The 17115-nt window shown below is 43.0% G+C and overlaps 1 protein-coding gene across 1 annotated transcript in view; it reads left to right on the top strand.

Moving 5' to 3' along the window:
* The window catches only part of LOC309389945 (chemokine-like protein TAFA-5), a 32566-nt gene extending 16466 nt beyond the window's left edge, over positions 1-16100 (top strand). The window contains exon 4 of the mRNA XM_081948908.1: positions 14565-16100. Coding sequence (XP_081805034.1) covers positions 14565-14573 — 9 coding nt within the window. The 3' untranslated portion in view covers positions 14574-16100. The remainder of the gene's footprint in view (positions 1-14564) is intronic.
* The last annotated feature ends 1015 nt before the right edge of the window (positions 16101-17115 follow it).

Here is a 17115-nt window from a genome sequence, read left to right as displayed (position 1 = left end):
CAGACCTTATCTAGCTTGGAAAGCTGCTATGTAAATATTTTCCAAATGCAGTGCTGTGCAAGGAAAGACTTTGCACAGAGTCTCTGAGATTCATGGACAGATCTTCACACTCCAGAAACAAATGAACGATCAAACCAATTGTTTCCTGCAAAAGCCCACTCCCCTTTTGCTCCTCTTTTATTTCCTATGGGAGGGGCCATTCACCATCCACCTGTGGCTTTATTCCCAACTCGACCCTGATTTCTGAGCTGTTCTTTTCTTCTGCCAGCTCTGTGCATGCGCACACTGGGAACAGGCTCCAGCTGTTCCTCTGCCTCACTGCTATCTAGCTCTGAAGGCAACAGACCTGCCAGATAGCCTTCGCCCATCTCTGCCTCCGACGCAGAGCCCTCGCCAAGCCTTCCCCAGCCTCCAGAGCTGGCCTATATTCCTCCCCAACCTCCTCACTGTCCGACTCTGCTGCCCCTGGCGGACCACAACAAAAGCTGCCTTGGTGACTTTGGGCAGTCACTCTGTCTCAACCCACCTTACAGTATTGCTATTGTGGAGACAATAGGAGGAGGAAGGGATACAGTATGTTTGATACCTTGAGTTACTTACCAATTTAAAAGGTGGGATAAAAACATCTAATAAATAAATAAATTAATGCAAGAATCTGCATGTGTACTACTAGGAACTGGATCTGCATTATGTGCAGATCTCAAAAAAACCCTAAGGCAAATCTCAGAAAGTCTGGCGGGAAGACAGAGATGTCTCTTTATCCCCTTTTATGTAGAACGAGGGAGAGAGGGGAGGTCAAGCTTTCCCAGATGTTCCTTGGCCTAGAAATGAATGATCCACTTCTCTGGGAGGGAGGCACCTATCTCAACTTGGAATTATTCCTCAGCATAGTTTGATGGTACATTGTGAATAAGAAGAGGTTCCATTTTCCCAGTTGTTTAAATACTTCTGACTTCTCCCGCTGAAGCCATTGAAAAAAAAATGCTTGGTGGGAATCCAGAAATGGATTATTCTGTAAATAGTTGCCCAATTGGCTGTTAGTGATCACAAAACGCTATCCTCAGAGGTCCCTTTTTTCTTAATTCTCTATGCAGATTTTTTTTTATTTGCGTCACTATTTGCTCCTATTCCTGATTAGTGCAGCTAGAAATAAAAGCTTGTTGCTGGCTTTGGTTGATCTTCAAAAACCTACGCAAAGTAGGAAATAGGGAATCAAAGGCTAGTACTGTTGCCAAGAAAACAACTTGGACATGCCCAAATAGATACCAAGGAGGAGGGTTTTTTTTTTTAGCTTGAAGGAGTTTTTTCTTCTATAAGCTATAAGCAAGGGGGATCAGAATTGCTCTCACTGAGCAACAGGATTGTAAAATGTGATGCCACATGACTGAGCCACTTAGCACTGGAAATTCCATAAGTCCTAGTTGCCATCATTAAGTGAAACACTGAGGGTCACTAAGTGAAGGTGTCACATGGTCATCATTTTTAGCCTCTTGCCAGCTTCCCCGTTGATTTTGTTTGTTGGAAGCTGGCAAAGAAGGTCACAAATGGCAACTACATGACCACGAGATACTGCAACATCGGCATTGTGAGTTGGGTGCTAAGCCCCCGGGCCATAATCGCATGGCCACAGGAATACTGCAACAGCTGGACCTCCAAAGACTACTCGTAACTACCATTTGTTCAACATCTTGGCAAGTCTGAACTGTGGCTAAATTGAATGAGTGGTCATTAAGCAAGGACCACCTGCAGTTTAGATGTCCTAGGGCAGATATCGGCATGTCCTGGTATTGAACAGTGCAAGTGCAGAGATTCCACAGTCCAAAAGCAAAGTATCAGCAACCGATTCTGTTTGGGCATCTCTCCCTTTCTCTCTCTCTCTTTCTTTCCAGTTCGGTTTTTAAAATTCATATAATTCACAGGAGAATGCCGGAAAGAATGCAAATGGAGATAGACTTGGGTGGAAATGTGACTGAATATTATCAGGCTGCATTCAGCATGCAGAACACTTGGGAGGAGTTGCTTTCTGTCCCCTCAGAGTTGGGGAGGGGAAGAGGCATGCCACAAAGCAAGGCAAGCCTGACACGAAATTTCAACAGGTATTTTCTCCAGTTTATCTGGGCCTGCTCCTGCTGCCTGAGGGGAATTAGCCTTGCTAATAGGAGTGTTCTGCCCTAAGCTTCACCAAATCACGAAACAGACTCCTTGTCCCGAAAAAGCTCCTTTTTATTTGGCTGATGTGATTTCCTCTCATTCACATCCAGCAAAGTCCAGGCAAACAGTATTTCAAGGGTGAATTTACAACCACAGATATTATCAGGCTTGGAGAGCTGCCAGGCTGATATCTTCCAAAAGCGACGCTGTACAAAACAATACCTGGCAAGGAATCTCTCTGAGTCACGAACAAAGCTTCACACTAATTAAAAGAACAAATTGTCTCCTGCAAACTCCACTTACCTTTCGTTCCTCTTTATTCCCTACGGGAGGGGCCATTCACCATCCACCTGTGCCTTTACTCCTGAGTTGGCCCTTGCTCCTTAATTGTTCCCTTCTCCTGGCAGCTCTGCGAATGCGCACATCGGGAACAGACTCCAACTGCCCCATCGAGATCCGACTCCGAAGGCAGCTGATAACTGTTGGACGGCCCTGGCCCCATCTCTGCCTCCGACGCAGAGCACTCATCAGAGCTTTCCCCAGACTCCAGAACTGGCCCATGTTCCTTCCAACCTCCTCATTGTCTGAGTCTGCCACCAGCTCCGCTGGCTGCTGGCGGGCCACAACATAGAATTTGCACATGAACTTTGCCAGCTATTAATCTCACTTCCATGAAGGGACCTACATTTTGTGGAGTTCGCTGCAATCACATCAGAGACCGCGCCCTCCAAGGCCCTCCTAAAAGGAGCTGGTGCTGAGACAGGTAGAATGGGATTTGGATGACTCTTAAGCAGAGTTCTCTGGTGCGGAGGGAATGAGAAAGCTCGCCCATCCTGGCACTGGGCCTGTCTTTGCAACATGAGAGGAAAACAGTGCAATTAAATGTCCTGGATTATTGCCTTGGGCCTCTGCTAAGCAGCACTGAGAGTGCTGCAAGCCCAGTGTTGGCATAAATAAGGATGCCTTATTACTGACTCCAGTCACCTTCAGTGCAAGTAGTGATGGCTTTATCTGGAGCAAATACCAGCATTTATTTGAAGTCCTAAGGAAAATGTCTTCCTCACAGTCTGGCACTGTTGTATCCATGTTTGCAAATGTTTTAAAGCACTTCCCTCTACACTGTGCTGTTACTCTTTCCTGCCAAGCTCTTCTCAAGGCATTTTACCATCCCAAGCACCTCAGGACATTTGTTTGGCCTGAAATAGAGTGACTCATCAGGAAGCTGACCATCAGCCCCGAGATAAAAAGCCAAATGGTTGTTTTGAGTTGCTGGGGAAAGGGAGGGAGGGGACACAGATGGGGACAAACAGAGTGTAGGAAGAGGAGAGAGGGAGAGAAGAAGCAAGTGAAAGAGAAAGGAAGGAAGCCAAAGGTGGAGAGAAGGGAGGGGAATGAATGGATAGTCCAATAAGAAAAAGTCACAATTAGACTGTTCCATAGAAATGAATCAATTATCTGTGGGAAGCCCATTGAAGGAGGACTACAGCAATCGCCCACCCCCATACAGTGGTTCCCTAACAACCAAATTTGTGGATATGTCTTTATCTCCATGCACTTTTAGATTCAGCCACCCTGTCAGATCTTACAGATGGTGGGGGGGCTTTCCATTCCCATAACGAAAATTGTCTATCTGCCTCAAATTCACAGCTTTTAAAAACAGGCTGATTCTGCATGGGAAATTTCTTAGGAGGTGCGTCTTGTATTTTACGCAGCAGGTGTAAGCATCTGGTTAACCTTTTGTAGGATTAGAAGGGAAACAGGGTCAAGCTTGGTTAATAAGTGGATGGGGTACTCCCAAGAAATACAAGGTCCATGCAATAGCCTGGGAATATGAAGAGTACTCCAGAAGAAGGCAAGGGATTGACTTCTCTGTCGCTGCCTAGAAAATTACCGATACATGGATGATGTGTCCATGAAATCGCCCAGTGTTGAGCTTGGCTTGAAGGCAACTTACCTTTGTATCCTATTTAAGTAGTAGTTAGAAGCACTGTTGAAATTTAGAGCTGAATGAGAAGTATAATACGGAAAGGCTGCAGAAAACCAAATCCTTAGAAATCTGGGGAATTGGGATAGTGGCACTATTACAGTTTTAATACAAACTAAGATTATTATCACTGTTCATATCCTGCCTATCCTCCAAAGAGATGAAGCTTATATAAGCAGTTTCTACCTCCTCCTATGAAATATTAAACTGAATGACAGTGAGTAGCCCAAAATCACATAGGAAGCTTAACGTCTGAATGAGGTCTTAGATCTCTGGAAATCTTGTCCAATACTTTCACTATTCTCTATGGCTCCGTGCGTACTGATAACTGCATCTTCACACAATTTCATTTATAGTTGTGGCATGTTGTGATGTGTGGTGTGGTATGATGCGGTGTGATGTAGTGTGATATGGTGTGATGTTACATCGGGAGTCAGCAACCTTAAACACGCAAAGAGGTTTAAGGTCCTAACTGGAAGCCCCTGTTCAATTCTAAAGCCGACCGGAAATCTGGTTCCCCCACCATAGAGTCTCCTCCTACCACGGCGTTTTGTAATTCAGTCCTTTTTTGGAGAATGCCAGGTTGACAAAGACTGTTTTAGAATAAGCCTAAACTGAAATTAGCCATTACAATTAGGAGTGAACCAAGGAAGAAGAAAAGGAGAGAAAGGAAATGCCAGTTAGAAGCACTGAAGCTGAACATCTCCCCATCTGATTGCTCAGACCAGGAACAGCTGGTAGACTATAGCAGGGGTCTCCAACCTTGGCAACTTTAAGCCTGGTGGACTTCAACTCCCAGAAATCCCCAGTTGGCTAGGGAATTCTGGGAGCTGAAGTCCACCAGGCTTAAAGTTGTCAAGGTTGGAGACCCCTGGACTATAGAGTGAGTGAGACTTGCTGCAGTTCACACAAAACAAGCTTGTGGGGAGCTAGAGTTCCAGAAATTATCTTCTGAAAGATGTACTAAGTGCTATAACTGGAGGAGAATAAAGGGTGTTTCTTGAGGGGCGGGGAAGTGCTGACGGCCATCATTACGCCCAACAGGCTTGCACTGCTCACTCATGCATTACATTAGACATTTGGGCTAACAAGACTAGTTGCCAAAGAGTTCCTGTGCCTGTAATAGCTGTGCTGAAATACATTCCACCAGGTGCGAATTTTCTCAACTTTGTCATATTCCGTATTCCTGTGCAACTTGTTCAAAGTATTTGGGGGTCCCATTTGACATGGAACTGCCAACGAACATGAAAGCCCCTGCTGAAATAGATTTTCTTTCTCCATATGTATTAGATTGTTGCGTACAATGGCATGGATGGAAAAATGGAAAATGCACATCTGAATGGCATATGAATGCTTCGGTGTGTAAGAAACAGGTGAAATGCTACCGGTTCGGACCGGTTCGCTCAAACCAGTAATTAAAAATGCTACCAGTTCGCCCGAAATGGTAGCATTTTTTAATGTTCCAACGATCAACTGTGCAACAATCAGCTGTGCCGCACAATTAGAAATTGCGTGGCATAGCTGATTGTTGTACAGCTGATTGCCGGAGCAATTTTTTACTACCAGTTTGGGCGAACCGGTAGCATGTGTGTGCAAAGAAAACCGGTAGCGAAGCGAACCAGTAGCAGACTTCAGAGCATTTCACCCCTGGTAAGAAACATTTGGGGACCTCCGGTGCTATATTTTTTGCTAAAGCCAAAATATATGTAATTGAAATAATAACACATTATTGATTTGAAATTGACACAACACATAACCAACCTAGCACTAGGGAGAAATTTCCTGACTGTTAGAACAATTAATCAGTGGAATGGTTTGCCTGCAGAAGTTGTGAATGCTCCAACATTGGAGATTTTTAAAAGAAGACATTGGACAACCATTTGTCTGAAATGATATAGGATTTTCTGCTTGAGTAGGGGGTTGGACTAGAGCACCTCCAAAGTTAAAGACATACCTGGTTTTTAACAGTTGGCTGTAGTTCTGTCCCTCATCTGTAGTCACTTCTTTTTGACTTAGTTCTTCAAAAACTCTGCCTCAAAAAATGGCTTAGGAGGAGGGAATCTCTATCCATCACCTGTCATGAAGCCTTGACAGCAAAGCTATTTAGCTTCTCTGCAATCTCTCCATCTTCCAGTAAACCTTCTCAGATAACCTTATCTAACGACTCGCCTGGCCTCCCAATCCTTCTTAGAGTCCCCCTTGTAGTTGAAAAGTTTTGTGTTTTGTTTTATTTGTTTTATACCCAACTTAAATTGGCTTTTCCTGGCTTTCTTTTTCTTTCTTTAATTGGATACGGTTTATTTTTAAGGGAAATGGTATTGTCCTTCACAGTTGACTTGATGGTGCACATCAATTACGTTGGCATTGTCTTGGACTTGTTAATCCCTGTCACTTTTTCTATTAGCCACCTTTCCCTTTTGTGGAAATAGTTTGTATTACCACCCTTAAACAACTTCTTGTTGAAACTCTCTCTCTTCAATTTAATTTTAGTCCTCTTATTTTTTAAGCTGTTTGTCAAATTCAGTTACCTGACCTCAGGCACTTCCGTGGGTAACTCTTCTAAGGCCTAGTTACTTATTCTGCCTAGGAATGTCACAGTTTGAATGAATGCCTATACCTTTTGAATCAGGTTAACGTTACATTTTTATCTTTTACCTAACTTCATTTACTCTTGTTTCGTTGTATCATTTCTAATCAGGGAAATTACAGTAATAATATATGTATATTTTTTAAGCTGAACATTTCTATCAATTGAGATTATATAGAATTTAGGAAACTTTGTGAAGTATTTGATGTCCATATGTTTTACCAATAAAGGAGAATATTTGTAGCTCAAGGTTGAAATGAGGGGTCCTTGCTGCTCTCTGAACTTAGTTGTTTTATTTGCAGTTGTTTCATTACCCAAACTAGTTAACTTCATTAGTACTGATGATATTATCTAGTTTGGGTAATGAAACATCTTCAAGAAAGCAACCAAGCTCAAGGAGCACCCCATGAAGATACATTTCCCAACCAACACATCTGAAGGGCATCAGGATTAAGAAGTCAGCGCTTAGCTTGGCAGATTTTGAAAAGTAAAGTAGGTTTGGACCCAGATAGTACCTGGATGAGAAATAAACACGAAATTCTAGGCCTCTAGGTGAGTAGGTATCCAGAGGAGGGGAAGAATATGAAAGGTAATCAGGTCATCATATAAGCCCAGTGGTGTGATTCAGACGGTTCGCACCTATTTGGGAGACGGGTTGTTAACGTTCTCAGCAGTTCGGAGAACCGGTTGTTGGAAGAAATCTCATTTTCCTGTGCACTGTTTGGAGAGTCCAACCAATGGGTTAAATTAGTCTGGTTGCCCTGGGACTGAGGAATCTTTTTCTTTGACCACGCCTCCTAGTGCCATGTGACGCCAGATTTTTTCCTCAGTCTGAAGCCCGGTCAGGGACTAATTTAGTGAGCTCCAGCTTTTAATTTAATCCAAGGCTTGGACTCTCCTTTTTTATTTTCTTTTTTAGACTTTTTCCTTGATATTAAGTTCCTTTTTTAGTTCCTTTGCTTCCAGCACTTTTTTCTTCTTTTCTACAGTGTCTACAACTGCGAGCTGAGGTAGGAATGGACGTGGGGGTTGCTCTGCTGTCCGCGCCGCTAATGGACGGCAGCAGGGGGTCCTTTTAAGTCTTTTGTTTTCCTTCCTTTGAAGGGCGGCAGCACTCTTGGCAGCTGCCAGGAGGGGCAATCAGCTTGTTTTTTGTTTTCTTTGCCTTTTGTTGTTTAAGCTGAGCTGCCGAGAGTCTAGAGACCGCATGGTCACTTCACAGTCTTCAATTCTCCTTTTCCACCCTCCCACGAGTGGCCACTGTTTGGAAAGGCCATCTCTTCAAAGGGCCAGAGAGGATTGTCATCACGATGGATGTGGGACCTCACGTGACTAAGGGCAGGTGGTCTCCAGCCGACGTGACTTGCAGCATCAACTTTCTAGAGCTGAGGGCAGCCAGGCTCACCCTGCATCATTTTCAACAGGACATTCTGCACCAGCATGTACTTTTTATGACCGACAATGTGGCCACCGAGGCCCACATAAATCGCCAGGGCGGCACAAGATCAAGGAAGCTCATGGCAGAGGCAGAGGCCCTGGGCAGGTGGGCAGAGCGTCACATCGAGTCTCTCCGCTCCAATCACATTTCGGGGGTGGACTACACCCAGGCCGACTGGTTGAGCAGAACCACCATAGACAGTGCAGAGTGAAAACTACACCTGATCCTGTTTCACCAGTTGTCTCGCAGATTTGGCATGCCAACATTCGACCTATTTGCCACCCACGAGAACACGCAACTCCAGTGGTTCTTCTGCCGCTTCCACTCGCCAGGGGCAGAGGGGACAAATGGCCTCCACTGTCGGTGGCCCCAGGAGCTGCTATATGCCTTCCTACCCCTGCCCCTGTTACCACAAGTGATCCGCAAAATCATTGTTGAGAGGGCGGAGGTACTGTTGGCCGCACCTCACTGGCCTCAGAGGTCCTGGTATGCCGACCTTGTCGGCTTGTCAGTGTCCAAGCCATGGCGAATCCCTCAGGATCAGATCTCCCTCAGCCAGGAGGCCATAGTCCATCCCCCCCCCAGTGGCTCCAATTGGCTGTCTGGCAGTTGAGGGAAACCTCCTGAGGAGAGACGGGCTGTCAGAGGAGATGATACATACCATCCAGGCATCCAAACGTCCTCAACGACCAGGATTTACGACTTCACATGGTCCAGCTTCGCTAAGTGGTGCGACAATCTTCATATTGATCCAGTCACAGGACTGGTTTCTTGTGTATGGACTTTCTTCAGGGGGGCCTTAACAAGGAACTCGCTCCTAACACCCTCCGTCGCCAGGTAGCTGCTCTATCCACCGTTTGGCAAGGGACTTCAGCCCAGCCCCTTAGCAAGATTCCAAGGGTCAGATGTTTTCTTAGGGGAGCTTCCAACTTATGCCCTCTGGTGGTCCACTGATACCTGACTTGGCAACTTTCCATGGTCCTGCAAGCTCTCACTTTTCCTCCCTTCGAGCCTCTGAGTACCGTTTCTTTTCGACACCTGACTCTCAAAACCATCTTCCTTGTCGCGATAACATCTGCGAGGTGCATATCTGAGCTGGCTGCCCTATCGGACTGTGAGGACCTTTGTATCATTCATCCAGATAGGTTCGTCCTGTGCCTGGACCCTGCCTTCATCCTGAAGGTTAACACCTGGTTCCATAGGGCACAAGAGATCATTTTGCCGGACTTTTGCCCGCATTCAAGACATCCGAGGGAATGCGTCTGGCATACGCTGGACATGAGGAGAGCTCTGCGAACATACATTAAATGGACAGCAGATTTCCGCAGATCGGAGGCCCTCTTCCTGTCATTCCAGCCAGGGTCCATGGGCAAGAAGGTGTCCTCTGCTACTATAGGAAGGTGGCTGAGGGCATGCATTGCAGCTGCGTATGAACATCAGTCCAGGGTTGTTCCTCGGAACGTCAGTGCTCATTCTACGAGGAGCGCCACCACCACCACAGCCTGGGCTACCCAGGGTACCATAGATGATATCTGCAGAGCGGCTACATGGTCATCTCCGTCACCCTTTGTCAGACACTATAAACTGGACATGTTTGCATTGGCTGAAGCTTCGTTCGGCAGGCGGGTCCTCCAAGGGGTTGTTTCCATGGCCGAATCCCTGGACAGACCTTCTTCCCGCCCTAGTGACATGTAACTTGGGTATGTCCCATTGCTTGGACTCTCCAAGCAGTGCACAGGAAAATGACCATTGGCTTACCTGAAGGGTCCTTTTCTGTGCACTGCGGGAGAGTCCAACCTGTTATCGTGCCCAGGGATTCGTTAAGATCAGTTACCATCGGACTTTTCTCAAGTCGTCACCAACCTACTACCTTCACTGGATCCAGAAATCATCAAAAATCTGGCATCACATGGCGCCAGGAGGCGTGGTCAAGGAAAAAGATTCCTCAGTCCTAGGGCGACCAGACTAATTTAACCCATTGCTTGGACTCTCCCGCAGTGCACAGAAAAGGACCCTTCAGGTAAGCCAATGGTCATTCTGTTTTTTTCCACTTTACAGGGTTAATCCTGTGAGAAAGGCAGGAAGGAAATATTCTGGTATTGTTTCTAGCCTAATCTTTATTGCCCTGCTTACAGAAACGGCCTCTCTGGTTAATCCTTATTACATTGTAACAGCTAAGGTGAAGAGCCCATCAACGTGAGTGACGTTGAGTTGGCCACACCCACCCAGTCACATGACTTCTGAGCCCCGCCTACCCAGCTGGTCATTAGGGAAGAGAACCAGCTGTTAAATTATTTGAATCCCACCACTGTATAAGCCCATAACTTATATATTTTGGTTTAAACTATTTATATGACCATCTATCCCAAAGTAGTGACTCTTGTGCCATACAAAGGGATGCAAATACATAATGGTAGTATTTATGGTCTAAGGCTATTATACAGGTCTCCTTTTTGGCATTATGACAAGCTGTGGGGTAGACTGGGAAATCCAAATAAATCCAAGAAGAATGCAGTGTCAAGTCATCTTCATGTTATCGCCAAGATTATTGTGTGGTTGTGTCTGATGTCATCGAGAATTGAGTACAACTCAGGAGAGATCTGACTTTATCCTTCATAAAAATAGATATTTTTCCAGATCTAGAGCTCTTTAGAAATGTTGCACTACAATTTTAATATCCCTTTAAATGGTTGCTATTTTATTCTGTCTGTATACTCATTGTCAAGTTCTGTTTGTTTGCAATTCAAGCCTTGAAATATCCCCAGTATTAGTCTTCAGAAAAATCACACCCTAAATGAGGTTCTGCTGAATTCTTACATAAATCAAATATGTAACATGTAGCTGCCCATCTGTTTGCTTGTTTATAAAGCTGCAAGAATTTGGGGGCTCAGTCCTAATAGCATATGGAGTGGGAGCTGCAGTCTGTCCATCCACCCATTTGTTTTGTAGTTCTTCCCTGGATCTGTTTTTGTTTTTTTTAAATAAACCATTCTTTCTCCATTGGCATCAATTGGAGCTGAGTTTTTAATACTTATTTTAATAGAGGGGTTGCAGTTGTAAAATGGGAAGGCTGAAACCTCCTTCTATTTGTGCAAATCTCAAACAGAGTTGAGCTCCTGCACACTTCATACCAACATAAACAATTGGAAGGGCAGCTGCACATGATGGATTTATTGTGTCATACTGTTTTGTCCTCTCCTCTCTCTCTCTCCAAAATCAGTTTGAAAACCGCTCTACTACTTTCTTGTCTCACTGTAGTTCGAGTGGCACTTGTCCCATTCGTGCAGGCTCAGCTTATTCCGAGGTTCCCTAGTGCCTAACAAATCTAAGCCTTTCTTCCCAACCCCACTGCCACATCCATGCATTGAGACTTCTCTGCATGCAATTTTCTGAATTGTTTCTGGAAGATAAATTCACGTTGGGCATTGGAGGTGGGGGTGGGGAATGAGTTGATGGGAAAGAAGAAAGATTCATCCATATTTATCAAACTCCATCACAGATTTGGCAAATCTGCCTGATCACCCCAGCTATATTTTGCATTATTAAATATTCATACAAGCTAGTTGACAGTGTGGAGTTTGTACATTTTTTTTGCTCCTGAATCATTTATGTACAATCAGCAGAGGCAGGGGCAGCATTTTTCCTTAACGTCTCTTCTCTCCCACCCAGTATCATGGTAACCATGCAGTCTTTGGACTCCATCATTGTTATTAACTGAATTTGTAAAGCAGAACATTTAATAGAGAATGGCTTTGAAAAGTTTTCGAAATGGAACTGTTGAAAAGGCTGCAGAACCTTTCAGTAAAGGAGGATTTTCTGCTAAATTCTAAAATGAACCTCCCTCCCTTCCTCCCTTCTTTTTCATACAGTCCTTGACTTATGACCACCATTGAGCCCAAAATTTCTGTTGCTCATTTGTTAAGTGAGTTTTGCCCCCGTCTCATGACTTTTCTTGCCACAATTGTTAATTCACAATTGTTAAGTGAATCATGTTTACATAGTTAGTAAGTAAACATGGCATTGACTTTACTTGTCAGAAGGTTGCAAAAGGGGGACCGCATGACTCCAGGGACTCTGCAACCATCATAAATATGAGTCAGTTGCCCAAGTATCTCAATTTTGATCCCATGACCATGGGGATGCTTTAATGGTCATAAGTATGAAAAATAGTCATGTCATTTTTTCAGTGCAGTTGTAACTTTGAATGGTTACTAAATGAACTGTTGTAAGTCAGGGACTACCTGTACCTATTTTAAAAACTACCTGTTATAGGGATAGAACTATTATCATTCCCATTGTAGACCTCCCAGCTCATATGTTCTCCAGTCCCAAAGAGAAGGTAGACAGGAAAATTGTAAAGCATTGCAATTCTAACTTGTATAATCCATCCCTTGACGGGAGTGCCTTTAGCGAGCCTTAAGACAGAGAACTGCAAGCTAATTAGATAAACATGGAATAAGTGTATTCCCATTCTGCACCTTTTCTTTCTGAGTATAAATTCTTTTATACTCCAATTCTTTCATCGACAACATTTTCACAAATTTATGGACAGGAATCTGAATTCCTCCCCTTTTGTCCATTTTTGAAGTAGGGTTGTTAGAGTGGCTATCAAGCTTCAGCATCTATTGTGGGGCACTGTGCCTATAATTATAAGATGAGTCGTGGTGGCACAGTGGTGAGAGTGCAGTACTGCAGGCTACTTCTGCTGACTGCCAGCTGCCTGCAATTTGGCAGTTCAAATCTCAACCAGGCTCAAGGTTGACTCAGCCTTCCATCCTTCAAAGGTTGGTAAGATTGTTGGGGGAAATATGCTGACTCTGTAAATCACTTAGGGAGGGCTGTAAAGCACTGTGAAGCAGTATATAAGTCTAAGTGCTATTGCTATTACACTGTTCCACTTCTGTTATGCATCTATACTATATCTCATGGCCAACTAATGCTTTTTCCTCCTGGGGAGAACCTATATTTTCCACTCTTAAACATTTTTTTTCTTTTGCTGCCCTCCCAGGTGGGAGGCAGAGCCAGGCTCCATTAGACACACTAACATGGGGACAGGGTGATTGGGACCTTGGTGAGATGGGGGCTCAGTGCAAAGTAGGCATATTAAACCCAGAAGAAACTTAATATACCAAGAGCCCAGCTTCAGAATTGTGTAAAAACAGTATTTCTCAAACTTGGCAACTTGAAGATGTCTGGACTTCAAGTTGCCACAGTTAAGAAACACTGGTATAAATAGTATATCTTTCATAAGCTGTCAGATCAGAGGCAAGGATGTTATACATGTCATGCCCTCAGGTATGAATTTTTCCCTCTAGAAAGTAAATTAGAGAGGAAATTTTCTCTGTTTTACACAGTGTATCTATCCTGCATGGCATTTTTGCTTACATATTCAAATTAAGGTGCCTTATTTTCATCATTATTTCTAACAGCGAGTGGGTCAGAATAAGAGCATCTTTAGATGACAGGGACAGTGACCACATACGTATAACTAATATGTCCTATTTTTTCACTGCTTATTATCGCATAGAACACATTTTAAATGCACTAAGTAATCGTACAGTGAAAAGCATTTCATATCACCCCATTCATAACATATGAGATGTACTGGCATAGGACATTTTGCTTGTTGTAAATCTTCCTATTAGTCTTTCACTTTCGTGTTAGGAAGCCTCACAATTCCCTTAAGAAAGATTGAGATCCAAAAAAATATAAAGATGGGTCAGATAAGTCTTTGAAGAAAAAGTTTGGTAAAACGTTGACCATGGATAAAAGTGGCCAAAGAAGAAAAACCCAATAAATTTTTAAAGGCAGGGTAGGACCAAGCAACATTTATCTGTCTAGGTCAGGGGTGTCCAAACTTGGGAACTTTAAGACTTGTGGACTTCTGGGAGTTGAAGTCCACAAGTCTTAAAGTTCCCAAGTTTGGACACCCCTGGTCTAGGTGCAATGTAATGCTGCCCTACTGAGATTCATAAGCAAAAGATGTTTTATGTTTCTGGTGGACCTGTTAGACTTTGCAAGGCACAAGAGGAGTAAAAACCAGCAAGGAATGCAACAGGAAGTCAGAAGTAGTTTTCCGTTGTAACACATTTATTGCCAACAATCATTTTGGTACAGTCCATCCCTTCATATCTTGCTGGTCCTGGGATAACAGAACCTTGGTCAACCAAATAAACCTTTGAGCTAAAATTGGACGGGTTGAAAGACTGATCTTTTACATTTATGTGATAGGCTTGCTTAGCAAAAAATATCCATGGAGCTCAGGATATCTTTTTTTTTTCAACTTAAAGTGCTGAAAACATTTTCAGGTTTGAAAATTATTGTGATTCTCCATTTTGGTATCATTTCCTCAGTCCCAGTTATGAAATATAACTATCCAATCTCTGTATGGTTTCTTCCCCCAGGTTTCTTGACATCAACAGAGCACTGTAAGAGCACCTTCTCCACTTCCTGTGTGCTGATGGGCAAAGTTCAGAGGTCACCTTATCATGAAAAATGGGACAATCCACTTTCTCAGTATGGGTTCATCCCCACACATCAGGGCCCATCTCATCTGTATTTCCTCTTGTGCCGGCACATTGGATGCAGAGGCTAATGAAACAAGCATCTTTGTGTTGTATGTAGGAAATTAACTTTTCTTCCCTCTCCCCAAAGCAAATATATCTATTTATAGTTTATGTTGTGTATTTTTGACTTGAAATGCACTTTTCGGTAGACTTTATTTCCTCCCATGTCAACAGAAGATTTGCGTCTTGGTACCCAGGAATCAACAGGCCTTTCAGATCTGCAGGAATGATGGCCTCTTTGAGACATATGGGTGTAACAGACTGAGATACTTGCTAAATGTCTGGGATGCTAAGCTATATTTAAAAAAAACACATTCTTTTAGACCTCTTCCTTTCCGTTGTTTCTCCTCCTCTGATTTCAAGAAGATAAGATGGTGCTAAATGATTTACAATTGGATCTTCACTGCTGTGGGTATAGAGGGAAGTATTCATTAAAAGGACTGGCTATGTTCCGTATAAGGCACTCTTCACAAAGTAGTAAAAATGAAATAACCGGATTAAAAAAACCTGGACAAAAATGTGTTGAATTGCAATCTCTCCCATTTGTGTCTTAGCATCTTAATTCAGTCCCCTTTCTCATGGTATCTGCCCCATCACCGATTGAGAATAATTCTTACTCATCAGTAACGGGGGCAAATTCAAACCAAGCATAATTTATTTAATTATAATTCATTATGTATCACCATGGGTTCATTTTGGCCTGAAGTAGTATTCTGGGAGTTGAGCTTTTATATCCAACTTTCTGGCTGTTATGTCCTGAGATCAAATTGATAGTCCGTCAGAAGGATTGCTTTGGGAATTTCTGAGCCACTTGTTTTTGTAAGTCATAGACTGAAAAAAAGGCACCTAAAGTAGATTTCCTTTTGATTATGGTACTTCATGGAACATTGATCCCTTACAGACATATTACTGTATATAGGGATCAAAATCAAAATTGTACCCAAGTAGCAATTTCTCCCACTATAAATTTAGTATCATTATGAATAAGAACTATAGATCAATGGCTGTCATAGTCTACCATTATCAGCATGGATATTGGTAAAGCCCAGTTGTGATTGACAGTTCAGAGAAAAATACACAGATCCGAGTAGAACTTTTTCCTCCAGGCTCAGCTCCATCCCTTAACCACTGGGTCCTAAAAATAATTTAAAGACTCTGGAGACTACTAGATCATAGTGATCAATGACTTGAAAATTAGTTCTATAAAAACAACTCTGCATTGCTTGTGCACGCCCATTTGTAAATATGAAAAGTCTTGGATTCATTCTCATGCCAATCTTATTTTTCATTACAGTGTAAATTGAATCTTTTGTTTCAAGAACTTTTTCCTGTGTAATAAATTTCCACAATTTGTGATGTCAAAAAAAATGTAAGGAAATAAAATTCTAACTTTATTAATCAAAGTGGTCTCTAACCTTCCTGTTTTCATAGTTGCACAGCTTCTTTTGTAAAGATGCTGAGTGGCAATAACTACTGTACTTGGAGATCTATTTAGTAGGAGGTTTAAGGAGGTGTGAACATTCTGCAGCTCTTCAAAAATTATCAAAGGAAAATATGCAAATCCTGGAGGAGGAATCCCATATGTATGGAAATATGCAAAGATTTGTTCTGAGACATAAACACAAAAATAAAATGGAACACAACAAGATTCCTGGCTTATATTTCAAGGAATTGCCTAAAAGGGTTTGGATTTAATACACTATCAGCAAAATACAATTGTTTAGGATAATTAAATGGACAGCTTTGTGACAACTATGTAGACCTTTGAAAAAGTGGATGCGCCAATGTGGTATTCATGGATTCCTGGTCACCAGTATGAGGAACGAGTTTAAATTTGTTTTAGACGGGCAGCTTTCACCAGGATGGGTCTGTGCTGAGATGAACCCAGTTTGGGGATGCTTTTCCCCCACCTCCCCAAAAAGCAACTGGACTGTTTACCTTTTCCTTGAGGATAAAGAACAAAACATTTCATTTCTCATCCAAGAAACTTCATCAGTTGTTATTGGTGGTCGTGGAGGGAATGGAAGGATAGATACTGACAGTTGAGACTGGATGTTGGGGGGGATGGAAGGATAGGTTCTGATCAGGTGGATGGGTGGAGATGGAAGGATTGCATTTCTTTGCTGTCATCTGGTTGTTAGCACACTCTTCCCTTCAGGGTCACCTGTGTCAAAGTGCAAATGGAAGTGAAATCTTGGAGCTACTGCAAGGGCTGTGTTATACACTGGATACAGGTGGTGTCTTATCCCAGCCCCTCTGTTGAGGGAGGACTGCTCAGCGTTAACAGAATTGACTTCTTTTAACCACCTTTCAAACCAATAAACCTCTTGATCTGAAATGTTGTTTGGGAATGATGAAAGTGGCCCAATACTTAGATGGTATCAAATTG

Source organism: Natrix helvetica (genome assembly GCF_964273705.1).
Source record: "Natrix helvetica genome assembly, chromosome: 3".
NCBI lineage: Eukaryota > Metazoa > Chordata > Lepidosauria > Squamata > Natricidae > Natrix > Natrix helvetica.
Note: the sequence above shows the minus strand (reverse complement) of the source record. Positions and strands in the feature narration are given on the sequence as shown.